Source organism: Poecile atricapillus, chromosome W (genome assembly GCF_030490865.1).
Source record: "Poecile atricapillus isolate bPoeAtr1 chromosome W, bPoeAtr1.hap1, whole genome shotgun sequence".
NCBI classification, from domain to species: Eukaryota; Metazoa; Chordata; class Aves; order Passeriformes; family Paridae; genus Poecile; species Poecile atricapillus.
The window spans coordinates 46,422,464-46,441,896 of NC_081288.1; the positions used below are offsets into that span (position 1 = coordinate 46,422,464).

Sequence of the window (19,433 nt, forward strand, 5' to 3'; positions counted from 1 at the left end):
AAGAATGACAGGTGATGTTACAGTGAGGTGTGAATCTATAGATAGCTCTCCACTGCAAACTGACATTTAGAACACAGCAGATAGTTCTTCAGCTACAAAACCCCCATTACCTCCCCATATAATAAATTGAAAACTCTAGTTAATTTCTACCTGTGTCACTGAACACAATTCAATTTTTACAACACCTAACTAACTTACAGGTTTGTTTACAACAGGTTTAAAACATGAAGCAGGAACAGAATCTCCAGATTAAAAGTAAAAACCTTCATTCTTAACTATCCTAAATGCTCGCTCTTTGTAAGGAAGCTCCCAATGTGTAAAGGCACACAAAAGGTCAAAATAAAAAGCAAACAAATGGAAGATATAAAAATGAGGGTGCCTTAGGGATAAGGAGGATGAAAACAAAGGAAAGTGGAAAAAAGAACAAATCACTTTAAAAAAGAGAGAAAGAAAAGCATGACAATGAAAACAAATGAATCGTTTAAACTATGATGGGAGGAACTGATGAATATTAACTTTTATTATTCCGATTACAAAATACATTTCAAAATTGGATGAAACACATCCTATGTATGTTTTGCCAAGGACATTCTTGGCAATTACAAAAATCAGGAAAATTATAATTCAATCAGTGAGGCATTACTTAAAACCACTTGAAAAAAGTAGATCATTTGAACCAGCAAACAGACTGCATGGGTAAAATTTTAAAGACTCAATATTCTGGAGCAGTGCAGATTGCACTCACATGTTGCAGAGTTCCAATAATGGGGCCATTAGAAATACAGCAATTTTCCTTCCTGGATGCATTTTTACCAATCTTTCTTCTCATAAAGGAGCAACAAAGCCTCATCATCGTTTCCTATATAAAATGAGGACAGTTCTAGGGGGAAAACAAAACAAAACAAAACAAAAGCACTTGTAGAGAAAACTTTTATTTTGCTAAAAAATCTAGTTTAAAGTTTTTTAAAAGCTGTACTGTCCACGACAACCAGATCACATCTATAAAGATGGTTGCTGTATTTATCAGGCACATGTGGGACACTTTACCATGCACCCAATCTGTGCGCTTGCCTTGAAATGGATGATGCAGTCCTAAAAACGTTACGAATACGTCATTTTGTCTGTTCTACACTGGCAAAACCACAATAGGTCACCTTGACCTCTATCATGTACACTGTTTCACAGAACTGCTGACACCCGAAGAATGGGATTGACTGAAAAAGGCACCAGGCATTCACTATTCCCATTGGAAAAAGCGTGCCCTGCCTTCCCCGCAGTAGCGCTTATTTACATATCGCCGTGATCGCGCTGTGAAGGCGAGCGATGCAGCCTTTCGATTTAACCCGTCAGGCTGCCGAAGCCTTTGCAGATTGCCCGTTGTGCAGTCGGGCTTTCAGAGGACCCAAACCGCCGTGGGCTGGGCACTCCCGGGGCGATTCCACCGCCCCTCACCACCAAGTAGCGCTCCGCCGCGCCCGCAGACGGGGTAAAGGGCAGGTGTGCAGGGCAGGAGCCGGCTCCAGCCCGGAACGCGCCGAGCTCAGCTCCGGGCTCACTCCAGCGGCCGTTCCCGCGGAAGCAGGTGCGGCCCCGCCGCGCCCCGGGGCTGCGCGGGAAGGCGCCGCAGCGCATCCCGCCCGGTCCCGCCCCGCCGGCTGCGGGGGGCGCCTGACGTACCGCGCCGAATGGGGGTGGGGGGACGACTGCAGAGATGGAAAATTTTCGGCTCCTGCATCTCCTGCGCGTGCCCCCGCCGGTCCCCGCCCCTTCCCGGCTTCCACTCCCGCCCCCCAACCCGGCGTCGGCGGGGGCGGTCCAGAACCTTCGGTGGGGGGGGGACGGTCGGGTGCAGCCGCCTCCCGCCGCCCGGCGCCTTCCCGCCCGCTTCCGGCCCGGCGGGGCAGAGCCTCCGTCCGCCCGCCTGTTTCAGCCCTGGGGAGCCTCGTGTCCCCGTCAGAGCCGCGGGCACTGCAGCGGGCCCAGGAGCGGGGGTGGTGGTCAGGGATTCGGTGTCCCTCGACGCTGTGAGCTGCTTTCGTGTCCCGGCTGCTGCCGCTGCCCCGGGACAGCAGCCAGGCTGCCGCCCCTCGCACCCTCCATGGCCCCTCGATGCTGCAGAAGAAGGGAGCCCAGGCGATAACACGGGGGGGGGGGGGGTGTCAAACGACTCGGCGGCAGGGCATCCTCCACCCTCGAGGCTGGCAGCACCAGACTGGCGTGGGAGTGGCTGCTGCCGCGAGGACAGGAGCTGGGGAGGCGGCTTTGCAACCCCCTGTCCCTATGGAGACAGCAGCTAAGCCGGGTCCCCGCTACCCTCATCAAGCTTCCTTCGGAGCTGTGTCTTGCGCCGGGCGTGTGAGGAGCTGCGGCGGACAGTAAAGTCCTGCCGCCCACTTCCACGGAGGGCCAAGCAGCAAAGCTCTCCAAATCTGGAGTGGTTACCTGAGGAAAAGGAAGCAGGATGTTCTGTTTCCCCCCTCCCTTCCCTACAGGGGGTTTATCGTGAATCACATCACTGAGGGGAGTCTGTCGTTCCGGTTCACTTCTCGAAGGAAACGTTCGCGGCGTCTGTCGGCTGCCCTCGGGGTCCAGGCTGGCACGTGCGCTGCCGCAGGTGTTAAAAATAGCGAGTGACCGCAGCGAGGAGCTATGGGTCGGTGGCACCTCATCCCATGCCACGCACCCAGCTACTGGGAGACCCCAGCGCCAGAACCGAGGCGGCGGGGTGGAAAGAGGGAGGCAGATCCTGGGTAATCCGGTAGCCACCGGAGCCACCGGGTGCTGCAGTGACGCTGCGGATGGTACACTGGGCCGGTAGAAGCGCCTCTCAAGCACCGCAGCGTCCTGGCTCCAGCGCGTAAACCAGGGCCCCAATGTAAACACTGGAAAGCTGCTCGGCTCATGTGCCAGCGGCCGCGCTCCCGACCCCCGCGCGCCGGTGACCGGCTCCCACCCCTCCGTCGGGGACGCCCCCCGCGCCCCCCAGCCCCCGCCCGGGCGGCGGCAGGGGGTCAGTCGGGCAGGGCGGGGGGGCGGCGCGGCAGCGGGCGGGCGCCGCGCCCCTTGCGGTGACGCGCCCACATTCCTGCCTGAAGAGCGGCGGCGCCCGGAGGGGGCCGTCAGACCGGGAGCGACGCCGGAGCGACACAGACGCGATATTTTCTTTCCTTTTGATACCTCTGACTTTTTTACGTGATTTTTTTTTTCTACCTTTATTTATCTAGGGGCTTGTTTTCGCTGATATTTCATAGTTAAGGGCATTTTTTCCCTCGCAAGAAGTAGCAGCGGAGACAGGAGAATCTCGTTATTCCGAGGCTCCGGGAGAAACCCTCGCTTCAAGCTCGTGCGTAGAAGGTACGGCAGGGGCTGGCTGTTACCGGGCCGCCAGGAGGAACGGGGCGACTTTTCGGATGGAGCGCGGCTCGTCCTTCGCGCCTTTGTCCGGCGGCAGCGCCCCGGCTTGTCGCCAAGAGCCTGCCGGGCTCCGCCGAGACGCGCGTAGGGACGCGCCGCCGCCGCATCCCGAAAAGGTGGCAAACCCGCAAAGCGACTGCGGCGCGACGCAGTCCCGCCGCCGATTTGCGTTTTTCCATTGAAAAGGCCGGGACGCGCGGTGTCGCCGGCGGGGAGGAGGGACGTAAACACAGAGAAGGGCAGCCGCGGGGCGGGAGGGTCCGGCAGCCGATGTGACAATCGCCCATCGGTGTTGCATCAGTCTGCTCTCCGCTATCGGGGTGGGGAGGCGGAGAGGGGGGGGATGGGGGAGGAGTGCGGCGTGGCGGTGCCGCTGCCTCGGTGCGGAGCGGGCCGGGCAGTGGCGGTGGCGGTGCGGGCCGGGCGGTGGCGGTGCGGGCCGGGCGGTGGCAGCGGCGGTGGCGGTGCGGTCCGGGCGGTGGCGGTGCGGGCCGGGCGGTGGCAGCGGCGGTGGCGGTGCGGTCCGGGCGGTGGCGGTGCGGAACGGGCGGTGTCGGCGGTGGCGGTGCGGGCCGGGCGGCGGTGGCGGCGCGGGGCTCACCTTTGTCCGCGCGCCCCCCGCCCCGCGCGCCTGGTACTTTTCCACTCGGCGGCGGGCTGGGGCCGCGGGGCCACGTGACGGCCGCGCGCCCGCTGCGGCACTGACGTCGCCTCCCGCCCCCTCGGCAGGCGCGGCGAGTCCCGCCGGCAAGGACAAAAGAGCGGCCGCCGCCGAGCCCCGACCCCCGCCCCGCCAGCATGAGCAGCGCCGAGATGGGCAAGTTCAACATCTCGCCCGACGAGGACAGCAGCAGCTACAGTTCCAACAGCAACGACTTCAGCTACCCCTACCCCACGAAGCCGGCTGCCATGAAGAGGTGAGGGGGCTCCGCCGGCCCGCGGCGGGCGGCAGCAGCCGGGGACCCGGCGGGGCAATCCCTGGGGAAACACCGGAGTCGCTGCGGCCGGGGACGGGCGCGGCGCTCCGAGCGCTGACACTGGCAGGTGGGGTGGTTCTTTCGGGGTTATTCCATCGGTTTGTCCTTTTCCCTTTGAAATGCATCGGGAAGCGAATATGCGCGTTGCCCGTAAGAGTCACTAATGATGCAATGTTGTTTTGCAGCCACTATGCGGATATTGATCCAGAAAACCAAAATTTTTTGCTCGACTCCAACCTTGGAAAGAAGAAATACGAAACTCAGTATGTAAGTACCCAGCAATGACGTTCTAAATAAACAAACAAAAACGTAATGCCAAATTTCTGGTTTTTTTAGTTCTGAGATGAGTAATAACTTTCTGTTAATTATTACCTATCTCCCTTTCCTCAGCATCCAGGTACTACTTCCTTCGGAATGTCAGTATTTAATCTGAGCAATGCTATTGTGGGTAGTGGCATCCTTGGTCTTTCTTTTGCCATGGCTAACACTGGAATTGCTCTTTTTGTGTAAGTATCTTTTGATTCATCAAAAAACCCCTGTGTTTCTGGTGTGTAAGAATGTGACCCCTAGAAAATATCCAGTCATTTCCATAGGTGCAGAATTGCATTTTAGGATTTATGACTTGTTTTAAGTTTAAGGATTGTGATATATTGAGAAGAACCTGCAAAAATTAAACAGATTCACTGCAAGTTCTGCAACCCTCAAAAACATTTTACAGTGAGTTTTACTTGACTTAGCTGTAGTTTTTCCATGAATAACTGATAGAATTCCCCTGAAAGTTCTGTTATCCAAGTCCCAGTCAGGGATGTGGTCTCGCTTTCCGCAGCTGACATCATTATTCCTACAGAGTTACAATGAACTTAACCAATAAAGAAATCAGCTTTATTGCTACGCTTTCATTCAGTTCAGGGATATGGTTTCAGTTACACCTATAAAAATTTCTGTCTGCCTGCAAGGGAGGGAAGTGGAATGACCAGTGTATCTTTACTGGCCTGTCTACACTGGCAAAATCTTTGAGGTGTAGGACAGAACTACAGTAATGTAGTTAGAAATGGCATAAGGATACAGTTATGTACAGTGCTTTTTAAATGTCCTGGGAAAGAACATTTTTCAGGTATTGGAGGTAGTTCAGCTCATGAGCAATGTAGTATCAGTGACTTGACTGCAAATGAGTATCCATGGATATGTTTAAAGGAACTTTGTGTTTTTATCCTGGAAATAGATCAATGTGCTGAATGTTCAAGAACACATGAAGAGCAATGTTTAGTTCAAAATTTCCCTGACTCTGCTGCCAGATTTCCAGAAAGTAGGTCAGATTTACTTCCAGATGTTTCACAGTGTATTGGGTGGTGCTCATGTTTGCTGAGGAAACTACCAACGTGTAAAGTTCTGACCTAAAGGATTTTAAGTATATGGTGATTTGTAAATCTTCTCCTAAGATTTTCATTAGTTTAGATGGTGCTAAACTGAATGAAAGACTTAGCATAAATCTAGAAGAAATACTTCATTTCTCTATACATCAATTTCGTGCTCTAAAGATGTTCTGCAGCACATGAAATATGATCAGTGTAATACACATTAAAATGTCTCTGAGGAGAGGACAAAAAGAGAATATAAATTTTTATTTGAACAGATCTGGGGAGGTCCTCTTCTCTGAGGAAGAAGTTCAAAACTTTCAATTTAACAATTGGGTGCTGAGGCAGTTTAGTTGCTTTTTATTTCCAGGTACTATATTCAGATCTATTTGCATTAGTGCCGTTTCAAAGACAAACTAGCTTGTTACCTTTTAAAACTTGTAGTTCGTACAGCTGTGAGGTAGGAAAGCAGTTAATCACAGATGATACTGAGGATTTATGATGACAGTGAGGGCATTACAGGCATCCCTTAATAACTAGGTTACAGAATCAGATCCAGATGCAGTTGATTAAGGCAGTCAGTTCTTCGAAGACTGTGGAGGCACTTGTGTAAGCGCTGTGACTTGTCACTTGTGTCAGCACTAAATAAATGAATAGAATGGTCTGGAAGCCAGAAACAGAGTGAGCTTCAGAATGAGTTTGCTGACTGATCTTGCCTGCGCTGTAGGCAGCCCCATTCCAGGTTGGGACTGAGAGGTGTCCAGGGTCTGTGCTGTTTTAAAGCAGTGTAACCCTGGCACATCTCAGCTGTGCTGTTTCTGCCCAATGGCTGAGTCAAGTCCTAGTTAATCCCTATCTGTCAGAAATAGAGGTTTATTTGTGTGCATGCGTTAGTGTTGAATTGGCGCAGTAACATAGGTTTCCTACACAGATCTGTGAAGCTTCTCAGATCTTTTTGTTTCCAGTTCTTTGTGCTGCATTTATTAACTTTGCCAACATTAAAAATGACAGAAGAGGAAATGTACTCTGGGAAATGAAGTTTGCCCTTTTTAAGCCATTTTTTATATGCTGATTCTCAGGTTTCCTATTGAGCAAAATGCTTGTATTGGTGTAAGAAAGACCGGGGATTTTTTTTTTTTTTAATGCTTTGTAATTTTCCACTGTGTTCTTCAGCAGCCGAGAAGTCCCCCCTAGCGTGCCACTCCAGGAAGTGCATTTGTTGTGGGAGAGATTTGTTGTTGAGAGATCCGAATTTTAGGTGATGCAAATGTGCTTCTGGAAATAATATGCATTGCCTGTAAAAGCTGTGGGGAAGATAAACAAGCCACTAGCGATTCCCATGTAAGCACATCTGAAGAGTTAACTTTTGAGGAAAGAATTATTTTTTTTTTTAATGACAGTAGATGTATATTTCCATTTGAAAACACAGCTCTCAATGAGTCTGAATTTTCACTCAATTCTTTAAGGCTTTTGCAGTTTCATCCTTACATAAAAAAAAAGGACATAACACAGGTTTAAGCTGAAAAGCTGATTTCTTTTAAGACCAAGAGATAATCTTCACTTCAGCTGTAGTTACCCTCAACTGTACGTTCGATAGGTGCATGACACACTGTTGAACAGGGACATGGAGACAGGAGGAATACAGTTTCTTACAAGGATGCACCCATTCCCATTGATAATTTATTAAGTTATGTATTATCAAATGTAGCCAAGTATAATATCCTGACATTGGTGATGCTTATGCCATTTTAGACTGAATAGAATCATTGTTCAAGCCTACACTAGAATTTCTTTGTATGCCTGTGAATTGCAATTTAGTATAAAATCCTTTCTACACATAGCATTAATTGGGTTTTCAGAACACTTTCAAGTGACCTTAGAATGTACACTTTTTCCCATACAATATTTTAATATGGGGAATGTTTATATTTGATGCATCTTTATTTAATAGGGTTACAAAAAGTTATTTATGGCTATTACAAATGTGCATGTTTTTCTCTCCCCAGAATACTCCTGCTGTTTGTCTCAATATTTTCTTTGTATTCAGTGCATCTTCTTTTGAAGACTGCCAATGAAGGAGGTATGGCAAATTACTGTTTTACAAATATGAAGTATTAGTTTCTTACGGTATCTTTGTGAAATACACCCTTTCAATGGGATGTTGTATTTTCTTCTAGGATCCTTATTGTACGAACAGTTAGGAATGAAGGCTTTTGGTATGGCTGGAAAACTTGCTGCTTCTGGATCAATTACAATGCAGAACATTGGAGGTGAGGACAAGATCTTAAAATGTCTGTTCTGTCAATAGTAATTGTTCCCTGCTTATTCTTGGAGACTTATTTGTCACACAACATGTGTTCATTAACTGCTTGTGTTCAAGTGAAGTTATGAAACATGTTATGTGATTCTTGCATCATGTGGCATATTCTATATTTGTAATGATCTATGATGTTATTCACCTACAGCTATGTCAAGCTACCTCTTCATAGTGAAATATGAGTTACCATTGGTCATCAAGACATTTATGAACATCGAAGAGACCACAGGGTAGGTGTTAGAACTCCTCATCAGAGAAACTATTAGGAGAAACAAATATGGAGACTGTATATATTTTTATATGAAGACCACGTTCGGTACACCGTAGGGTAGCTTCTTATTCAGACAGAGATACAGTAAGTTTTCCCTTCCCCTGAGTGCTTCACTTCATTTAGATCCAGCCTGACCTGGGAAAAGGGTAGAAAAATACAGGTATTGCATCATGTTGCAGAAAGCTGTTCTGTAAAGAACATCAGGTAAGTGTTAATGTATGTACCAGTCAGTACATACACTTGATAAGGAAAGATAAATGTGATTATGGTTGGTTTTTTTTGTTTTGTTTCTTTTTACTTTCTTACTGCATTCAAAATGTTTGGTCTGATTAATTTGATTTTCTAGTATTAATATTGTGGCAAGTGATTAAATGTAAGACTAAAGTGCAGTTATGCAAGGAATGTCGTAAGGAGCAGTTTTCAAAAGATACAGAGGCTAAACATTGACCTAAACCACAGTTTATATGCCCAAGACTAGAGTGGTAGATGCCTTGCCATCTATTCCTGGAGACACCTTGACTCCAGAGTGGCTTTCCTGCTTGGCTTTAAAAAGAGGATTCATTTTATCTAACCATATTTTGAGTTCATCATTACAATTGTCTTAGTACAATCAGTGGAGAACGGTGATCCTCTGTAGTGATCAGTTCGGTGCACCTTAGACACATTTTGGGCATCTCCAAAGAACAGTTGATCATATCACTCTGTGTTTAGAGGGTGTGTAAAAACAAGATGCCTGAGTTCAGATGGATAGAGTTAAGTGCTATAAATCTCACTCTTCAGAGTTGTACTTCTGTGCCTTGTCCTGAAGTGTCCCAGTCTTGAGAGGGCTGAGCAGCTCAAGACTCCAACTTACACCTAAGCCTGAGTTCAGAAGGTAGGCATTTTTCTGCCGCGTTCCCCAAGGGGTTCAAGCAATTTGGTGATGTTCATACAGCTTGCTGATAGATATTGTCATAATAACAGTGCTAGCCATATTTTTTTCATTTTTTTTTTCTTTTTTTTTTTTTTTTTAATGTACTCGAATACTGCACCTACCCTATTTACTTACTAGTGTTATGTTTACAAATTCTTTGCTGGGAAGGTTCATTTCTCTCCTTTGGCTGAATTCAAGTCCGTATTTTTCGATTCTTAAGAGAGCCCCTGGAGTAGCCAGTATTTAGAAGGGGGCTCGGAGGCAAATATTTTTAACTGTCCCATCTTCAGTAAAGAATTCAAAACTGGTTGCCATTCAAGAGGGAAAGTTAAAGTCTGTGAATCTCATAGGATACAGCTGCTGCTCTGCGAATCTGGTAGAGAAAATTAAGAAATTGAGATCTGTGTCTTAAATGTTTTCTTGTCGGCTGGCACTAGGTAGCTGTACACTGATTTAAAGTATTTTCTCAGTGCTCTGGCAATTGTGAACCCCATTTAACTGACTCTCTCCATGCATTGCTTAGGGGAGTCTGGGTGGCTACCATTGGCATGGATTCCACTCTGGAAGCCTGGGGCCTAAAATGTAAGCACTTACCTGTTTAAGTGTCCCAAACTAATGCTTACTGTAAAAGAACTTCTGGAATTCTGAGACAATATTACAAATGCTAGCTCCATGATTAAAATTTGCTTAGCAACTTCTAAAGTACTTGGCTATATTTTAAAGCTGCACAATCCCATTCTTTACTCTTCAGGACGGAAAAACTTTGAAGTCCTTGATCTGAAAGTCCTGATGGCCTCTATATGGTATGCACAATAGCAGTGCATGTTCTTGTGATTGTATCAACTGCAAGGAGTTTCTTTGTTGTGATTTCTTTTAAATTTGCCACAAGTCTACTGTACTTTTTAAAAAGACAACAAAAGGTGTATGGTGTTAATGTCCTATACATCTGAATTTTCTAAAATACTCATTTTTTACATCTAGTTATCCCAGGTAAAACTGAGGAAATAAATGACTATACATTTTTGCATTTACTATGTAAATCCAGAGCAAGTCTGTTAATTATACCATATTTCCATTACTATATAAAAGACTATAATTGAGCAACTAAGTTTGCATATACAAATTTCAAATTAAATTATGTTTACCTAAATAGTATACAGTCCATTTTAAAATAAATACTGTTAAAATGATATCATAATAGGATGTAAAGTATTAATACTTGGGAATAAATGTGTAACTTAATGTTACTTTAGTTGCTTAAAGCATATATGATGGTCCTGTAGGACTTTTTTTTTATGTATGTCAAAAAAGATGTTAATCTTCTAATGCTCAAAAATGTTCTGTGAAAAAATAGCTGCTGCTTCTTACAGAAAAAAATGGCAAAAATGTTCTGAAGGAAAAGCTTCTGAAGTTCTTACCATGTTTTCCCTACTGAAAGGGACTAAATGTGCCTCCAAGAGACTCCCAGTGCTTGTTGGAGTTTTCTCAGCCACTGGGCTTGAGCTACTGCCTTACCTTCAGCCCTCACCTGTTTTTCTTTAAGTCCCACAGGGCACCCAGCAGAATTCTATTTCCGTTAGAAATGGAAACCCTGCTGGGGCCCTGCAATGTTCTAACACATCTGGAGAGTTGGGAACCAGCACTTAAGAAAATTATATTTTTTCTGTGATTGATCCCACTTGACTTTTTTCTAACCAATCATATAATTTTCTGTCTTCTGACTTCCAGATGGTTTTTATTTTTATAAAAGGACACTAAAGGAAAGGCACAATGCAGGTTTGGGGTGAGATAAGAAGTTATTGTAGGGTGTTAGGTCCGTATAGGAAATTAAATACTGTCATTTTTGACATCAGGTAGTGCATTTTTTTAAGGAGCTATATGTTGTAGAAGATAAGAGGGAGGACTAAACTGCAAATGTAGTTTTTAAATACCTTATTACTTACAAATATTACCTTTTTTCTACAGAGAATGGTATCTCAATGGTGACTATTTAGTGCTGCTGGTGTCTGTCATCCTCATTCTTCCCCTGTCCCTACTGAAAAATCTAGGTAAGTAGTAGAGGGCAATCAAAATAAAAACCCATTGGAAAATACTGTGGGGAAATGTGTTGATACAATACTTGGGTCTAGAAATGCTGTGTGAATTCACAGCTGTCTCCAAACTCATCTCTTGCAACTAATTAGCATTTAGGTAATTGCTGTCAGTCTCCTTGAAGAAAGGAAAAAAAAATCAAGACAAGTATACTAAATTTCAGATGTGTTTGTGGAAAATGAAAGGACAGCAGGTAGGATAGTTTTAGAACAGAGCTCAACAATAACATTCTGTTTCTGTTCTTATCCCAAAGTTTGACCTATTTTGGTCAATGGTGAAAAATTACAATATTGTTACCATCTATCCTGTAACAGCCTTCAAAGAATAGGGCTGCTAAGCCTGGGCAGTATCTTTTCATTGTAGATTCCGAGGAGTAACAGAATATTCATACTAGATGCTTTATCTGAAATGGCTGTAATTCAGTTATATATGTGAATAATTCAGTTAACAGGCTGTTTATTCAGAGAATCCTGTAATGGAACTTTAATAACTGAGAGTCTCGATGTGAATTACTCTCTCAAATTACTGTTTTGTGGAAGCTAAGTATATAAGTAAAAAGAAAAGGAAAAAAGACCAAGTTATCTTGATAGTGCATGCTATTAAAATTCATCCTATATCATTCTTAGTATACAACAATCAATTCATATAGTTGTTGCTGTGGGGTTTTTTAGTGTGCTTCTTTTTCTTGTAAGTTAAAAAGTTTAACATTACAGACTCACTGTGTGTACAGACCCTAATATGTCTTTCAGAACCTTTAGATCTGGGTTGGGATTAGCAGAAAGTCAATGAATAATTAATTTGTTCTGTGTAATGCTAAGGGAAAGACAATCTAAAGAGATCACTTGGCAGAATATGTTTTTTTATAATGTTTTGATTTGAATGGTATTTCTATTTATTATATATTGATTTTTTTTTTTTATTTTTCTTTATCACAGGGTATTTGGGCTATACCAGTGGGTTTTCCTTACTTTGCATGGTCTTCTTTCTGATTGTTGTAAGTATAATCTTGAAAACTTCCAGTACTTGTAAAAGTGTGTTTCAAAGTGAAATTATGCATAGTTTCTAAAAATTTTCGCATCTTGCATTAGACAAAGTAATAAACATGTGGCTTTATTTCTAGGTAATTTGGAAGATGTTTCAGATTCCTTGTCCTATGGACAGTGTCATCATGAATGTGACATTATTTAATGCAACAGTGGCACCTTTGGTAGATGAAAATATAACAATTGATGATATGTGCAAGCCAAAATACTTCATCTTCAATTCACAGGTAACTGTCCAAAAATCAGATGCTCTGTTGAAAACAACTGAGAGACTTAAGTATGTAGCAGATAAATTAGGTCATTCTTCCTTCAAGCAGTTGTCCGGTTTTAAAATTGGGATGTGTCAAGACTTTCTGTTCCAGTAGACTTGGGTACTGTTTACCTCATGCAGACTGGGTATTTTTACATGCCAAATACATAGAAATTAAAAGGAATTTGAGGTACCTGTTTGAGTGGCAAAAAACAAATCTCCCATTCTACAGCATAGCATTTCTCAAGCTTCCTCAAGGAAGTTAGTGAAGCATTTTAAAAAGTAGATTGCAGAAGAAGATGAAGAAAATTGTAGAAGTGTTCAAATAGGATGTTTGCCTTGTTCCCAGTCACAAATTCTTGACTCGTGGGATGCTCCCAATTACAGTGGCAAATCTCCACACATGTGTAATGCTCAATACAGAGTTCAAGATAGAATGGCTTAAGCCTGTGAATTGCTGAACATGATTTTGAATGCAAATACATTCAGCTCAGCATGGACTTCAGTGACATTTGAGACTATTTGGTACCTCCAGGTCTGGGTTTAAGAAAATACAAACTTGTTTTAACTTTTTCTGAAGTTTCCATTGTAAAGAATAGCTGGTCTTCATCACCAAATAAGGCCAAAACTGAAGAATCTCCTGATGATTTTGAAAAGTAAATTTCTAATGTCTGTTGAGATACTTAAGAAACATACTTTTTTTTTCCAGACTGTTTATGCTGTCCCAATCCTAACATTTTCTTTTGTCTGCCATCCTGCAATTCTTCCAATTTATGAAGAACTGAAAGGGTAAGTGTTAGATATGTATCTTCAATTTCACTAAACAATTAAATATAGTATAAAACAGTATGTTCTCACTGCTAACAATGTTACTTTCTCTTTCAGCCGAAGCCGTAAAAGAATGATGAATGTGTCCTACGTATCTTTCTTTGCCATGTTCCTCATGTATTTATTGGCTGCTCTCTTTGGATACTTGACATTCTACGGTGAGTATTGCCTCTCTGCTTTCTTTAAAATTATGTATGTTCTTCAGACTCACAGCATTATTTTAAAAATAGAACAAGCAAGCATTTATTATGTATTCTAAATATACACTGTTAGTTGGGTTATTGTTTTTTTTAGCACTTCTATAAGTGCACACCCCGAAGGAGATCAGTAATAGAATTAGGCCCAAGACATAGGATTAAATGGATTAAACCAGATTCCATGCCTCCAAGTCATTCCTGTGTAAAATGGATACATTCTTACAGGAGCTTTTGGAGCTTTCAATTTATGTTGATGATGTAACTGTAAAATCTGTGTGCAATCTAGAGCAGAAACACATGTTTAAGAAGTGTGGCAACTAAATCTAGTTAAAATACTGTTTTCTTTATAGGAAAAGTCGAGCCAGAGCTGCTTCACACCTACTCTGCTTACCTGGGTGCTGATGTTCTCCTTCTTATTGTGCGTCTTGCTGTACTTATGGCTGTAACCCTCACTGTACCTGTAGTTATTTTCCCAGTAAGTAATTTTTTTAAACACCTCTACCGCTGCAGTCGTTTAGCAATTTGGCAACTACTGTTTATTAGTTGAAAAACTGAAGAGTTTTTCTCTTAACTGAAAAAGGAAACTTACTATGATAAACTTGAGAAATTATAGCTATAGTGTTAATTCAATAAACAGGTAACATTTACCGAGCAGTAGATACAAATATATTCAGTTGTATTGTTTTCCTGGCATGGCTGTATTGGGGAAATAGATTTCCCCTCTATAAAAATACTTAAACTGTTGTATTATCAGCTTAAAAAAGCCAGCATGTTTTTGTACATACAGTGTGGACACGGTCTGGCCATTTATGTGTATGTTGTTGAACAGCACCCTTAGATGTTATAGAATTTCCTGGAATTTATTTTTGTTCAAGCCAGATACTTCTCCTTGGTTTTTTTTCTCCATATTACTTTCATCTTTCACCTTCTATTAAAATCTGAAGCATTCAGGAAAATTATGTTAAAATACATGGAAAAGGAAGGTCTAATTCAGGTGGCAAATCACTGTTGTTTTTTTTTCCTTTGCCTTCCCAAGATCCGCAGTTCCATTACCCAGCTGCTGTGGGCAGGGAAGGAGTTCAGTTGGTGGCGTCACTGCTGCATTACCATTGCTCTTCTGGCATTTACCAATGTGCTCGTTATCTTTGTCCCTACTATTCGAGACATCTTTGGATTCATTGGTAAGCATTTTCTTGTCAGATCAAGCAGTCTTTTGCATTTCAGAAAAAGCAGTTCCAGTCTAATTAGAGTATGTTTACCTAGTTATGAATATTTATTTCCATGCTTTTTCTCTGCAGGTGCTTCTGCGGCTGCCATGCTGATCTTTATACTTCCTTCTGCCTTCTACATCAAATTAGTGAAGAAGGAACCAATGAAGTCAGTGCAGAAGATTGGGGTATGTATAGACAAATATGTAACTACACTTGCTTTCTAATTCAAAGCAAAAAAAGAGAATTATCTTTTTCATGATTTATGAATTTTGAAGTCCTGGTGAAGGTGGTCGGTGAATTGGTATTTAATGTTACCTTGCACAGTTGTAAGGGGTTGCCTAAGAACTCAAAACCAAGGAATTTGCCATCACAAGACTAAGTTTGCTTCAGTGACTTCTCTTGGTCCCTGGCCCCCAGTCTCAACAGTAACTGGGTAATTCTGTTGCTGGTAAGAGGCAGATTTCAACAGAATGCCCTAAGAACTGTATTTTAAAAGCCTTAACATTCTTCAAATATTCTTCTAAGACTTATTTACATAATTTTCCCCATAAAAGCTCATCTCTGCCGATTGTTTGGGTTATCTTGATTGTTCTTGATGCTCCTACTAATCAAAGACGTACTGACTCATTATGCAGTCAGACATACTGAGACAGAGTCAAGTTAGCACAGTGGCATAGCCAGACTGGTATCAGCAGGTACATTAATTTCCCTTAGTTGAGGGTGAGGTCTGCTATACTGAGAATATATGTACTTCTTGATTTGAGAAAGGACCCCAAAATGAGAAAGATACTTAACTCCTTGTCATTGACTTGACCTCTTGTCTCTTACTTTGTCCTCCATGAGTGGTAGCATTTGTGTTATGCATGGGTGTGAATTTGTAGGTGTATGTTGTGTTTTACCAGCAGTGTCATAGCAGAATCTGAAATACTTCTGTGTTTTCTCTTTCAGGCTTCATTCTTCTTTCTAAGTGGTATACTTGTGATGACTGGGTGTATGACACTGATTATTCTAGACTGGACCCAGAATGTTACATCTGATGGCCATTAACTGCCCTGGTTTAATCTCTGTAATACTCCACTTCAAATGCCAGTGTTCACTCAGATACCTACTGAGAATGAAAATGAGCAATTCAGCTTCCTTTAAAAGGCAGATTCTTTGTTGATGGTTCTTCTGATCATAGAATATCTGAACTCTGTCTTTAAGAAACTATTCTGCATGATGGAAGTGGATATTAACATCAAACCACGTGAGTGTCTGGCTGAAGGAAGTGACAACTTTATTCCATTCCAGAGAATGGACAGAACTCTCTGTAGACTTTTATCAAGCCATGTTTGGCTTTCGTCATTGTTACTTGGATATTTTGTTATTTTACTTGAATGTGCCTAATGGAACCATTTGATGTGAGAAAGAACTCTTTAATTTACAGCAAAGTGTTTAAATAACCAATGAGAGAGCGAGAGAAAGAGAGAAACGCTATTATTTTTTGTACCAAAAATTCTTATGGACCTCAAAAGCACTATTTTGACTTTAAGAAACATTTTTCTAAAAAGAATGAAAAAATAACATAGAAGAGCTCAGAAAAATATTTAATTAGTGTCCTAAATTGAACTCAGTTTGATTTTCTTGATCTCTTCACTCATGTCACCAGTGACAGGACCCAAGGAAAGGGCACAAAGGTGTTTTTACCCAGAGGGTGTTTGGGCACTGGAACAGGCTTCCCAGGGAAGTGGTCACAGCACCAGCCTGACAGAGTGCAAGAAGTGTTTGGACAACGCTCTCAGGCACCATGGTGTGACTCTTGGGGTGCCCTGTGCATGACCAGGTGTTGGATATGGTGATTGTGATGGGTCCTTTCCCACTCAACATACCTTATGATTCTGTAGAGGCATAATTAGAAGAAATTTTATTTTAAAAATGCTTCTAATGACCAAAACAGAAAATAAGCCAATTCAGATCAAAATTCTCAGATACTAAATGCTTTCCATGAAGTTCCCTTACAGAAAATAATCCTGAAAATCATTTCAGGGTTTCATAAGTAACTAGAGTTACCAAAAAATGGTGTGGAAACACAAATTTTCAAACTTTAAAAATCCCACCCTTTAGAAAAGGGTGCATTTGAGAAAAGCATAAGTAATCTAAAATTGTAAAGATGGCATTGACATTTCCCTTCTTGAGGTACTCAGTAGTGCAATTGAGTAAAACAGGGTTTGGGATTTTTGCTTTTTGTTTTTTTTTTTTTTTCCTGTTGTAGATAGAAACTGAATGGCACTGGAGCATATGATGCCATTAATACAAAACTCCCTCCTCAAGTTCCCTTTATTAATAAGGTCCATTGTCAGTTGTAACAATGTTTGTTGGGATTTTTTCTATCCAATCTATCTTGAAACACTCTGTAGGAAAACAAAAAAGTCCTAATGTAGTCTTCTAGTTGTATAATATTCAAAAACTGTACAGTATTTCTCAAATTCCTCATCCGTTATTGGATTTTGAATTACTTGACTATTCTGTTTCTGAGTCAAATCCACAAAATAACTGCACCGATATGTCATGCTTGGTACAAACTCTCTTCACATACGCAACTGGGATTCCTCTTCCAATTTATACTGTATAGTAGTATTAAAAATAACCTCATAGGCTGGATAGTCATCTCATACTTGTTTGCTTCAGAAATAGCTAAGTTTCTAAGGAGCCCTAGCTGATGAGACAGGTGCTGTATGGTTGCGATGAGCTATTTTGTTTCTAGTGCATGTTTGCTCTTTCATTCTTGTCCCAGGTTGAAGAGAGGTAACATTTGTATAACAGCGTACTTGGCTTACAGAGGTTCTCAAACACAGCAATATTGGGTACAAAAGCCTAGATAGAGATTATTAATGAAATAGTCATGGCAATGTGGTCGGTCAACTGTCTTCATCTGACACGATGTTTTAAAAATCTGATTTGTGAAATCCCACTCATTGTGTCAGAGAGACCAAGTAAAGGCCTGTAATCCATTGATTAAACAGTGCCTGAGACTTTTTTGCTCTTTTAGAATTAATCAGAAATTAATCTAAACAATAATCACCATTTGGCAGATGATGTCAAGCTCTGCCCAGCCATTTAAAATCTATGGAAAAACAACTGCAGGTATTTTGTATTGATACTTCTGCATGACTGTAAGTACTGGTCACTAAGACTGTAGTGTAAAACTGTAATGACAAGTTAGATTCCTCATGTGTTATTTGTAATATTAATTCGGTGGTACTCAACTGGCAATTAATGATCCTGGAGTCAGCACTGACTAACGCTCCGTAGGTACTTCTCTGCCTCAGGTACTGTACATCCATGGCTAACTATCCCATGTTACCTGATCTCCACAGAAGTGCTGAGCATGTGCCTCCTCAGTACTTTGGCAGCTTTTCTTCTTTCTCTGCAAATGTGCAAAGATGGAAGAGGATTAAAATGTTGTCTACCTTTGAGCAATTTGTAGCACATAAGGGATGAAGTGCTTCCCTTGCGTTTAAAAAGAGGAAAGAAAGTGAGAAATCTCCTCCTTTCTCACAGCAACCCTAGAAGAGGAAGGAATTGTGAGAAGTTACTACAGATTCCTTCTTTGTAGTAGGGAAGGGAAGGAGATTTTTGTGGTGACACCTCATAGTGTATTGTACATGTCACTAATTCTCTGAATGTAGCAATTTCTAGATTATACATTATGTGTTATATAATTTGATGACTGACTCTCCACCTGCAACAGTTGAGTTCCACTTGGCTGGGTCGATATCCAACATGTGATTTTTTTAATTATTATTTTTTTCCAAACCTGTCTGTTTAAAGTTACCTACATTACAAACCACCTAAAAGAGCAGCTTCAGTATTAAACCACTGTTCTGTCACCTCAGTTAGACATTACTGTCTTCCATGATATTTCAGTCATAAATGTAACATGTTATTTATAAAACATTAATCCATTAAAACTAAAACTATTTTTCAATATTTATGATAGTCTATGTACATAAATTGTATGTGTGTACATACTGTAAGTATAATGTATATAATGTAGGTTTGGAGTCCAGGATTTATGTATATATTCCTCTCTCATTACTGATTGTTACATCATTTCAAGGAGTTGTCCATGTTGTACATCTGTGTAACAGCTGTCAAAGGAAAGAGCCTTTTTCAACAAAGTGTAATGCTTACAGAGATGAAAGAAGTGTGTTACGCCTAAGGTGTGTAAGAAAACACTAAGATTGTATTTATTACAAATGTATATGTTGCAATAAACACAGGAATCACTTGGGTCCATAGAAAGCATTGTTCAGGTTCATGTATACTTTTTCTCTAAAATTTACCATGGATGTTACGATTTCCTGAATGCAGCAAGTTCACCACCTCTGCGATCTAACGCTCGTTAGTTAGGCCGCCAGGTTCGGGCATCCCGCGGTACAGCCGTGTACATATGTAAATACCCGCCTTACTGGGAGGGGCCAACAGCCTAGCTAGGGTTGCTGGCTAGACTGGTGGCCAGCAACACAGTTTCAATGAAACATTGTATGTTTGTTTTAACTGAAATAAATAAATAGATAATCCTAA

General features: G+C 42.1%; 2 protein-coding genes across 3 annotated transcripts; one reads left to right on the forward strand and one right to left on the reverse strand.

The window, feature by feature from the left end:
- Positions 1–523: 523 nt before the first annotated feature.
- LOC131592091 (basic proline-rich protein-like) lies at positions 524–4,214 on the reverse strand. Its single transcript, XM_058863368.1, has 3 exons — positions 3,378–4,214; positions 1,678–3,210; positions 524–880 (listed from the first exon to the last, which is right to left on the reverse strand). The coding sequence occupies exons 1-2, from the start codon at positions 4,212–4,214 to the stop codon at positions 1,999–2,001; spliced, it is 2,049 nt and encodes a 682-aa protein (XP_058719351.1). The 3' UTR covers positions 524–880; positions 1,678–1,998.
- LOC131591840 (sodium-coupled neutral amino acid symporter 2) lies at positions 3,217–19,433 on the forward strand. 2 transcript variants are annotated; one of them, XM_058862939.1, is made up of 16 exons: positions 3,217–3,354; positions 4,144–4,331; positions 4,577–4,658; positions 4,782–4,897; positions 7,753–7,826; positions 7,924–8,016; positions 8,212–8,293; positions 11,213–11,295; positions 12,274–12,332; positions 12,459–12,608; positions 13,341–13,420; positions 13,517–13,617; positions 14,007–14,131; positions 14,693–14,837; positions 14,955–15,052; positions 15,816–19,433. In XM_058862939.1, exons 2-16 carry the CDS (start codon positions 4,213–4,215, stop codon positions 15,912–15,914), a joined length of 1,506 nt encoding a protein of 501 aa, XP_058718922.1. In that variant the 5' UTR covers positions 3,217–3,354; positions 4,144–4,212; the 3' UTR covers positions 15,915–19,433. The 2 variants fall into 2 exon arrangements, with proteins under 2 accessions (XP_058718922.1, XP_058718923.1); XM_058862940.1 differs by lacking the exon at positions 4,144–4,331 and having other exon boundaries at positions 3,225–3,354.

Coding starts and splice junctions, on each gene's coding strand:
- LOC131591840 (XM_058862939.1), top strand. CDS start 4,213: ATGAGCAGCGCCGAGATGGGCAAGTTCAACATCTCGCCCGACGAGGAC. Junction 12,333..12,458: donor TGGTCTTCTTTCTGATTGTT/GTAAGTATAATC, acceptor CTTTATTTCTAG/GTAATTTGGAAGATGTTTCA. Junction 15,053..15,815: donor AGTCAGTGCAGAAGATTGGG/GTATGTATAGAC, acceptor TTTCTCTTTCAG/GCTTCATTCTTCTTTCTAAG.
- LOC131592091 (XM_058863368.1), bottom strand. CDS start 4,214: ATGCTGGCGGGGCGGGGGTCGGGGCTCGGCGGCGGCCGCTCTTTTGTC. Junction 3,211..3,377: donor CCGTTCCTCCTGGCGGCCCG/GTAACAGCCAGC, acceptor AGATAAATAAAG/GTAGAAAAAAAAAATCACGT.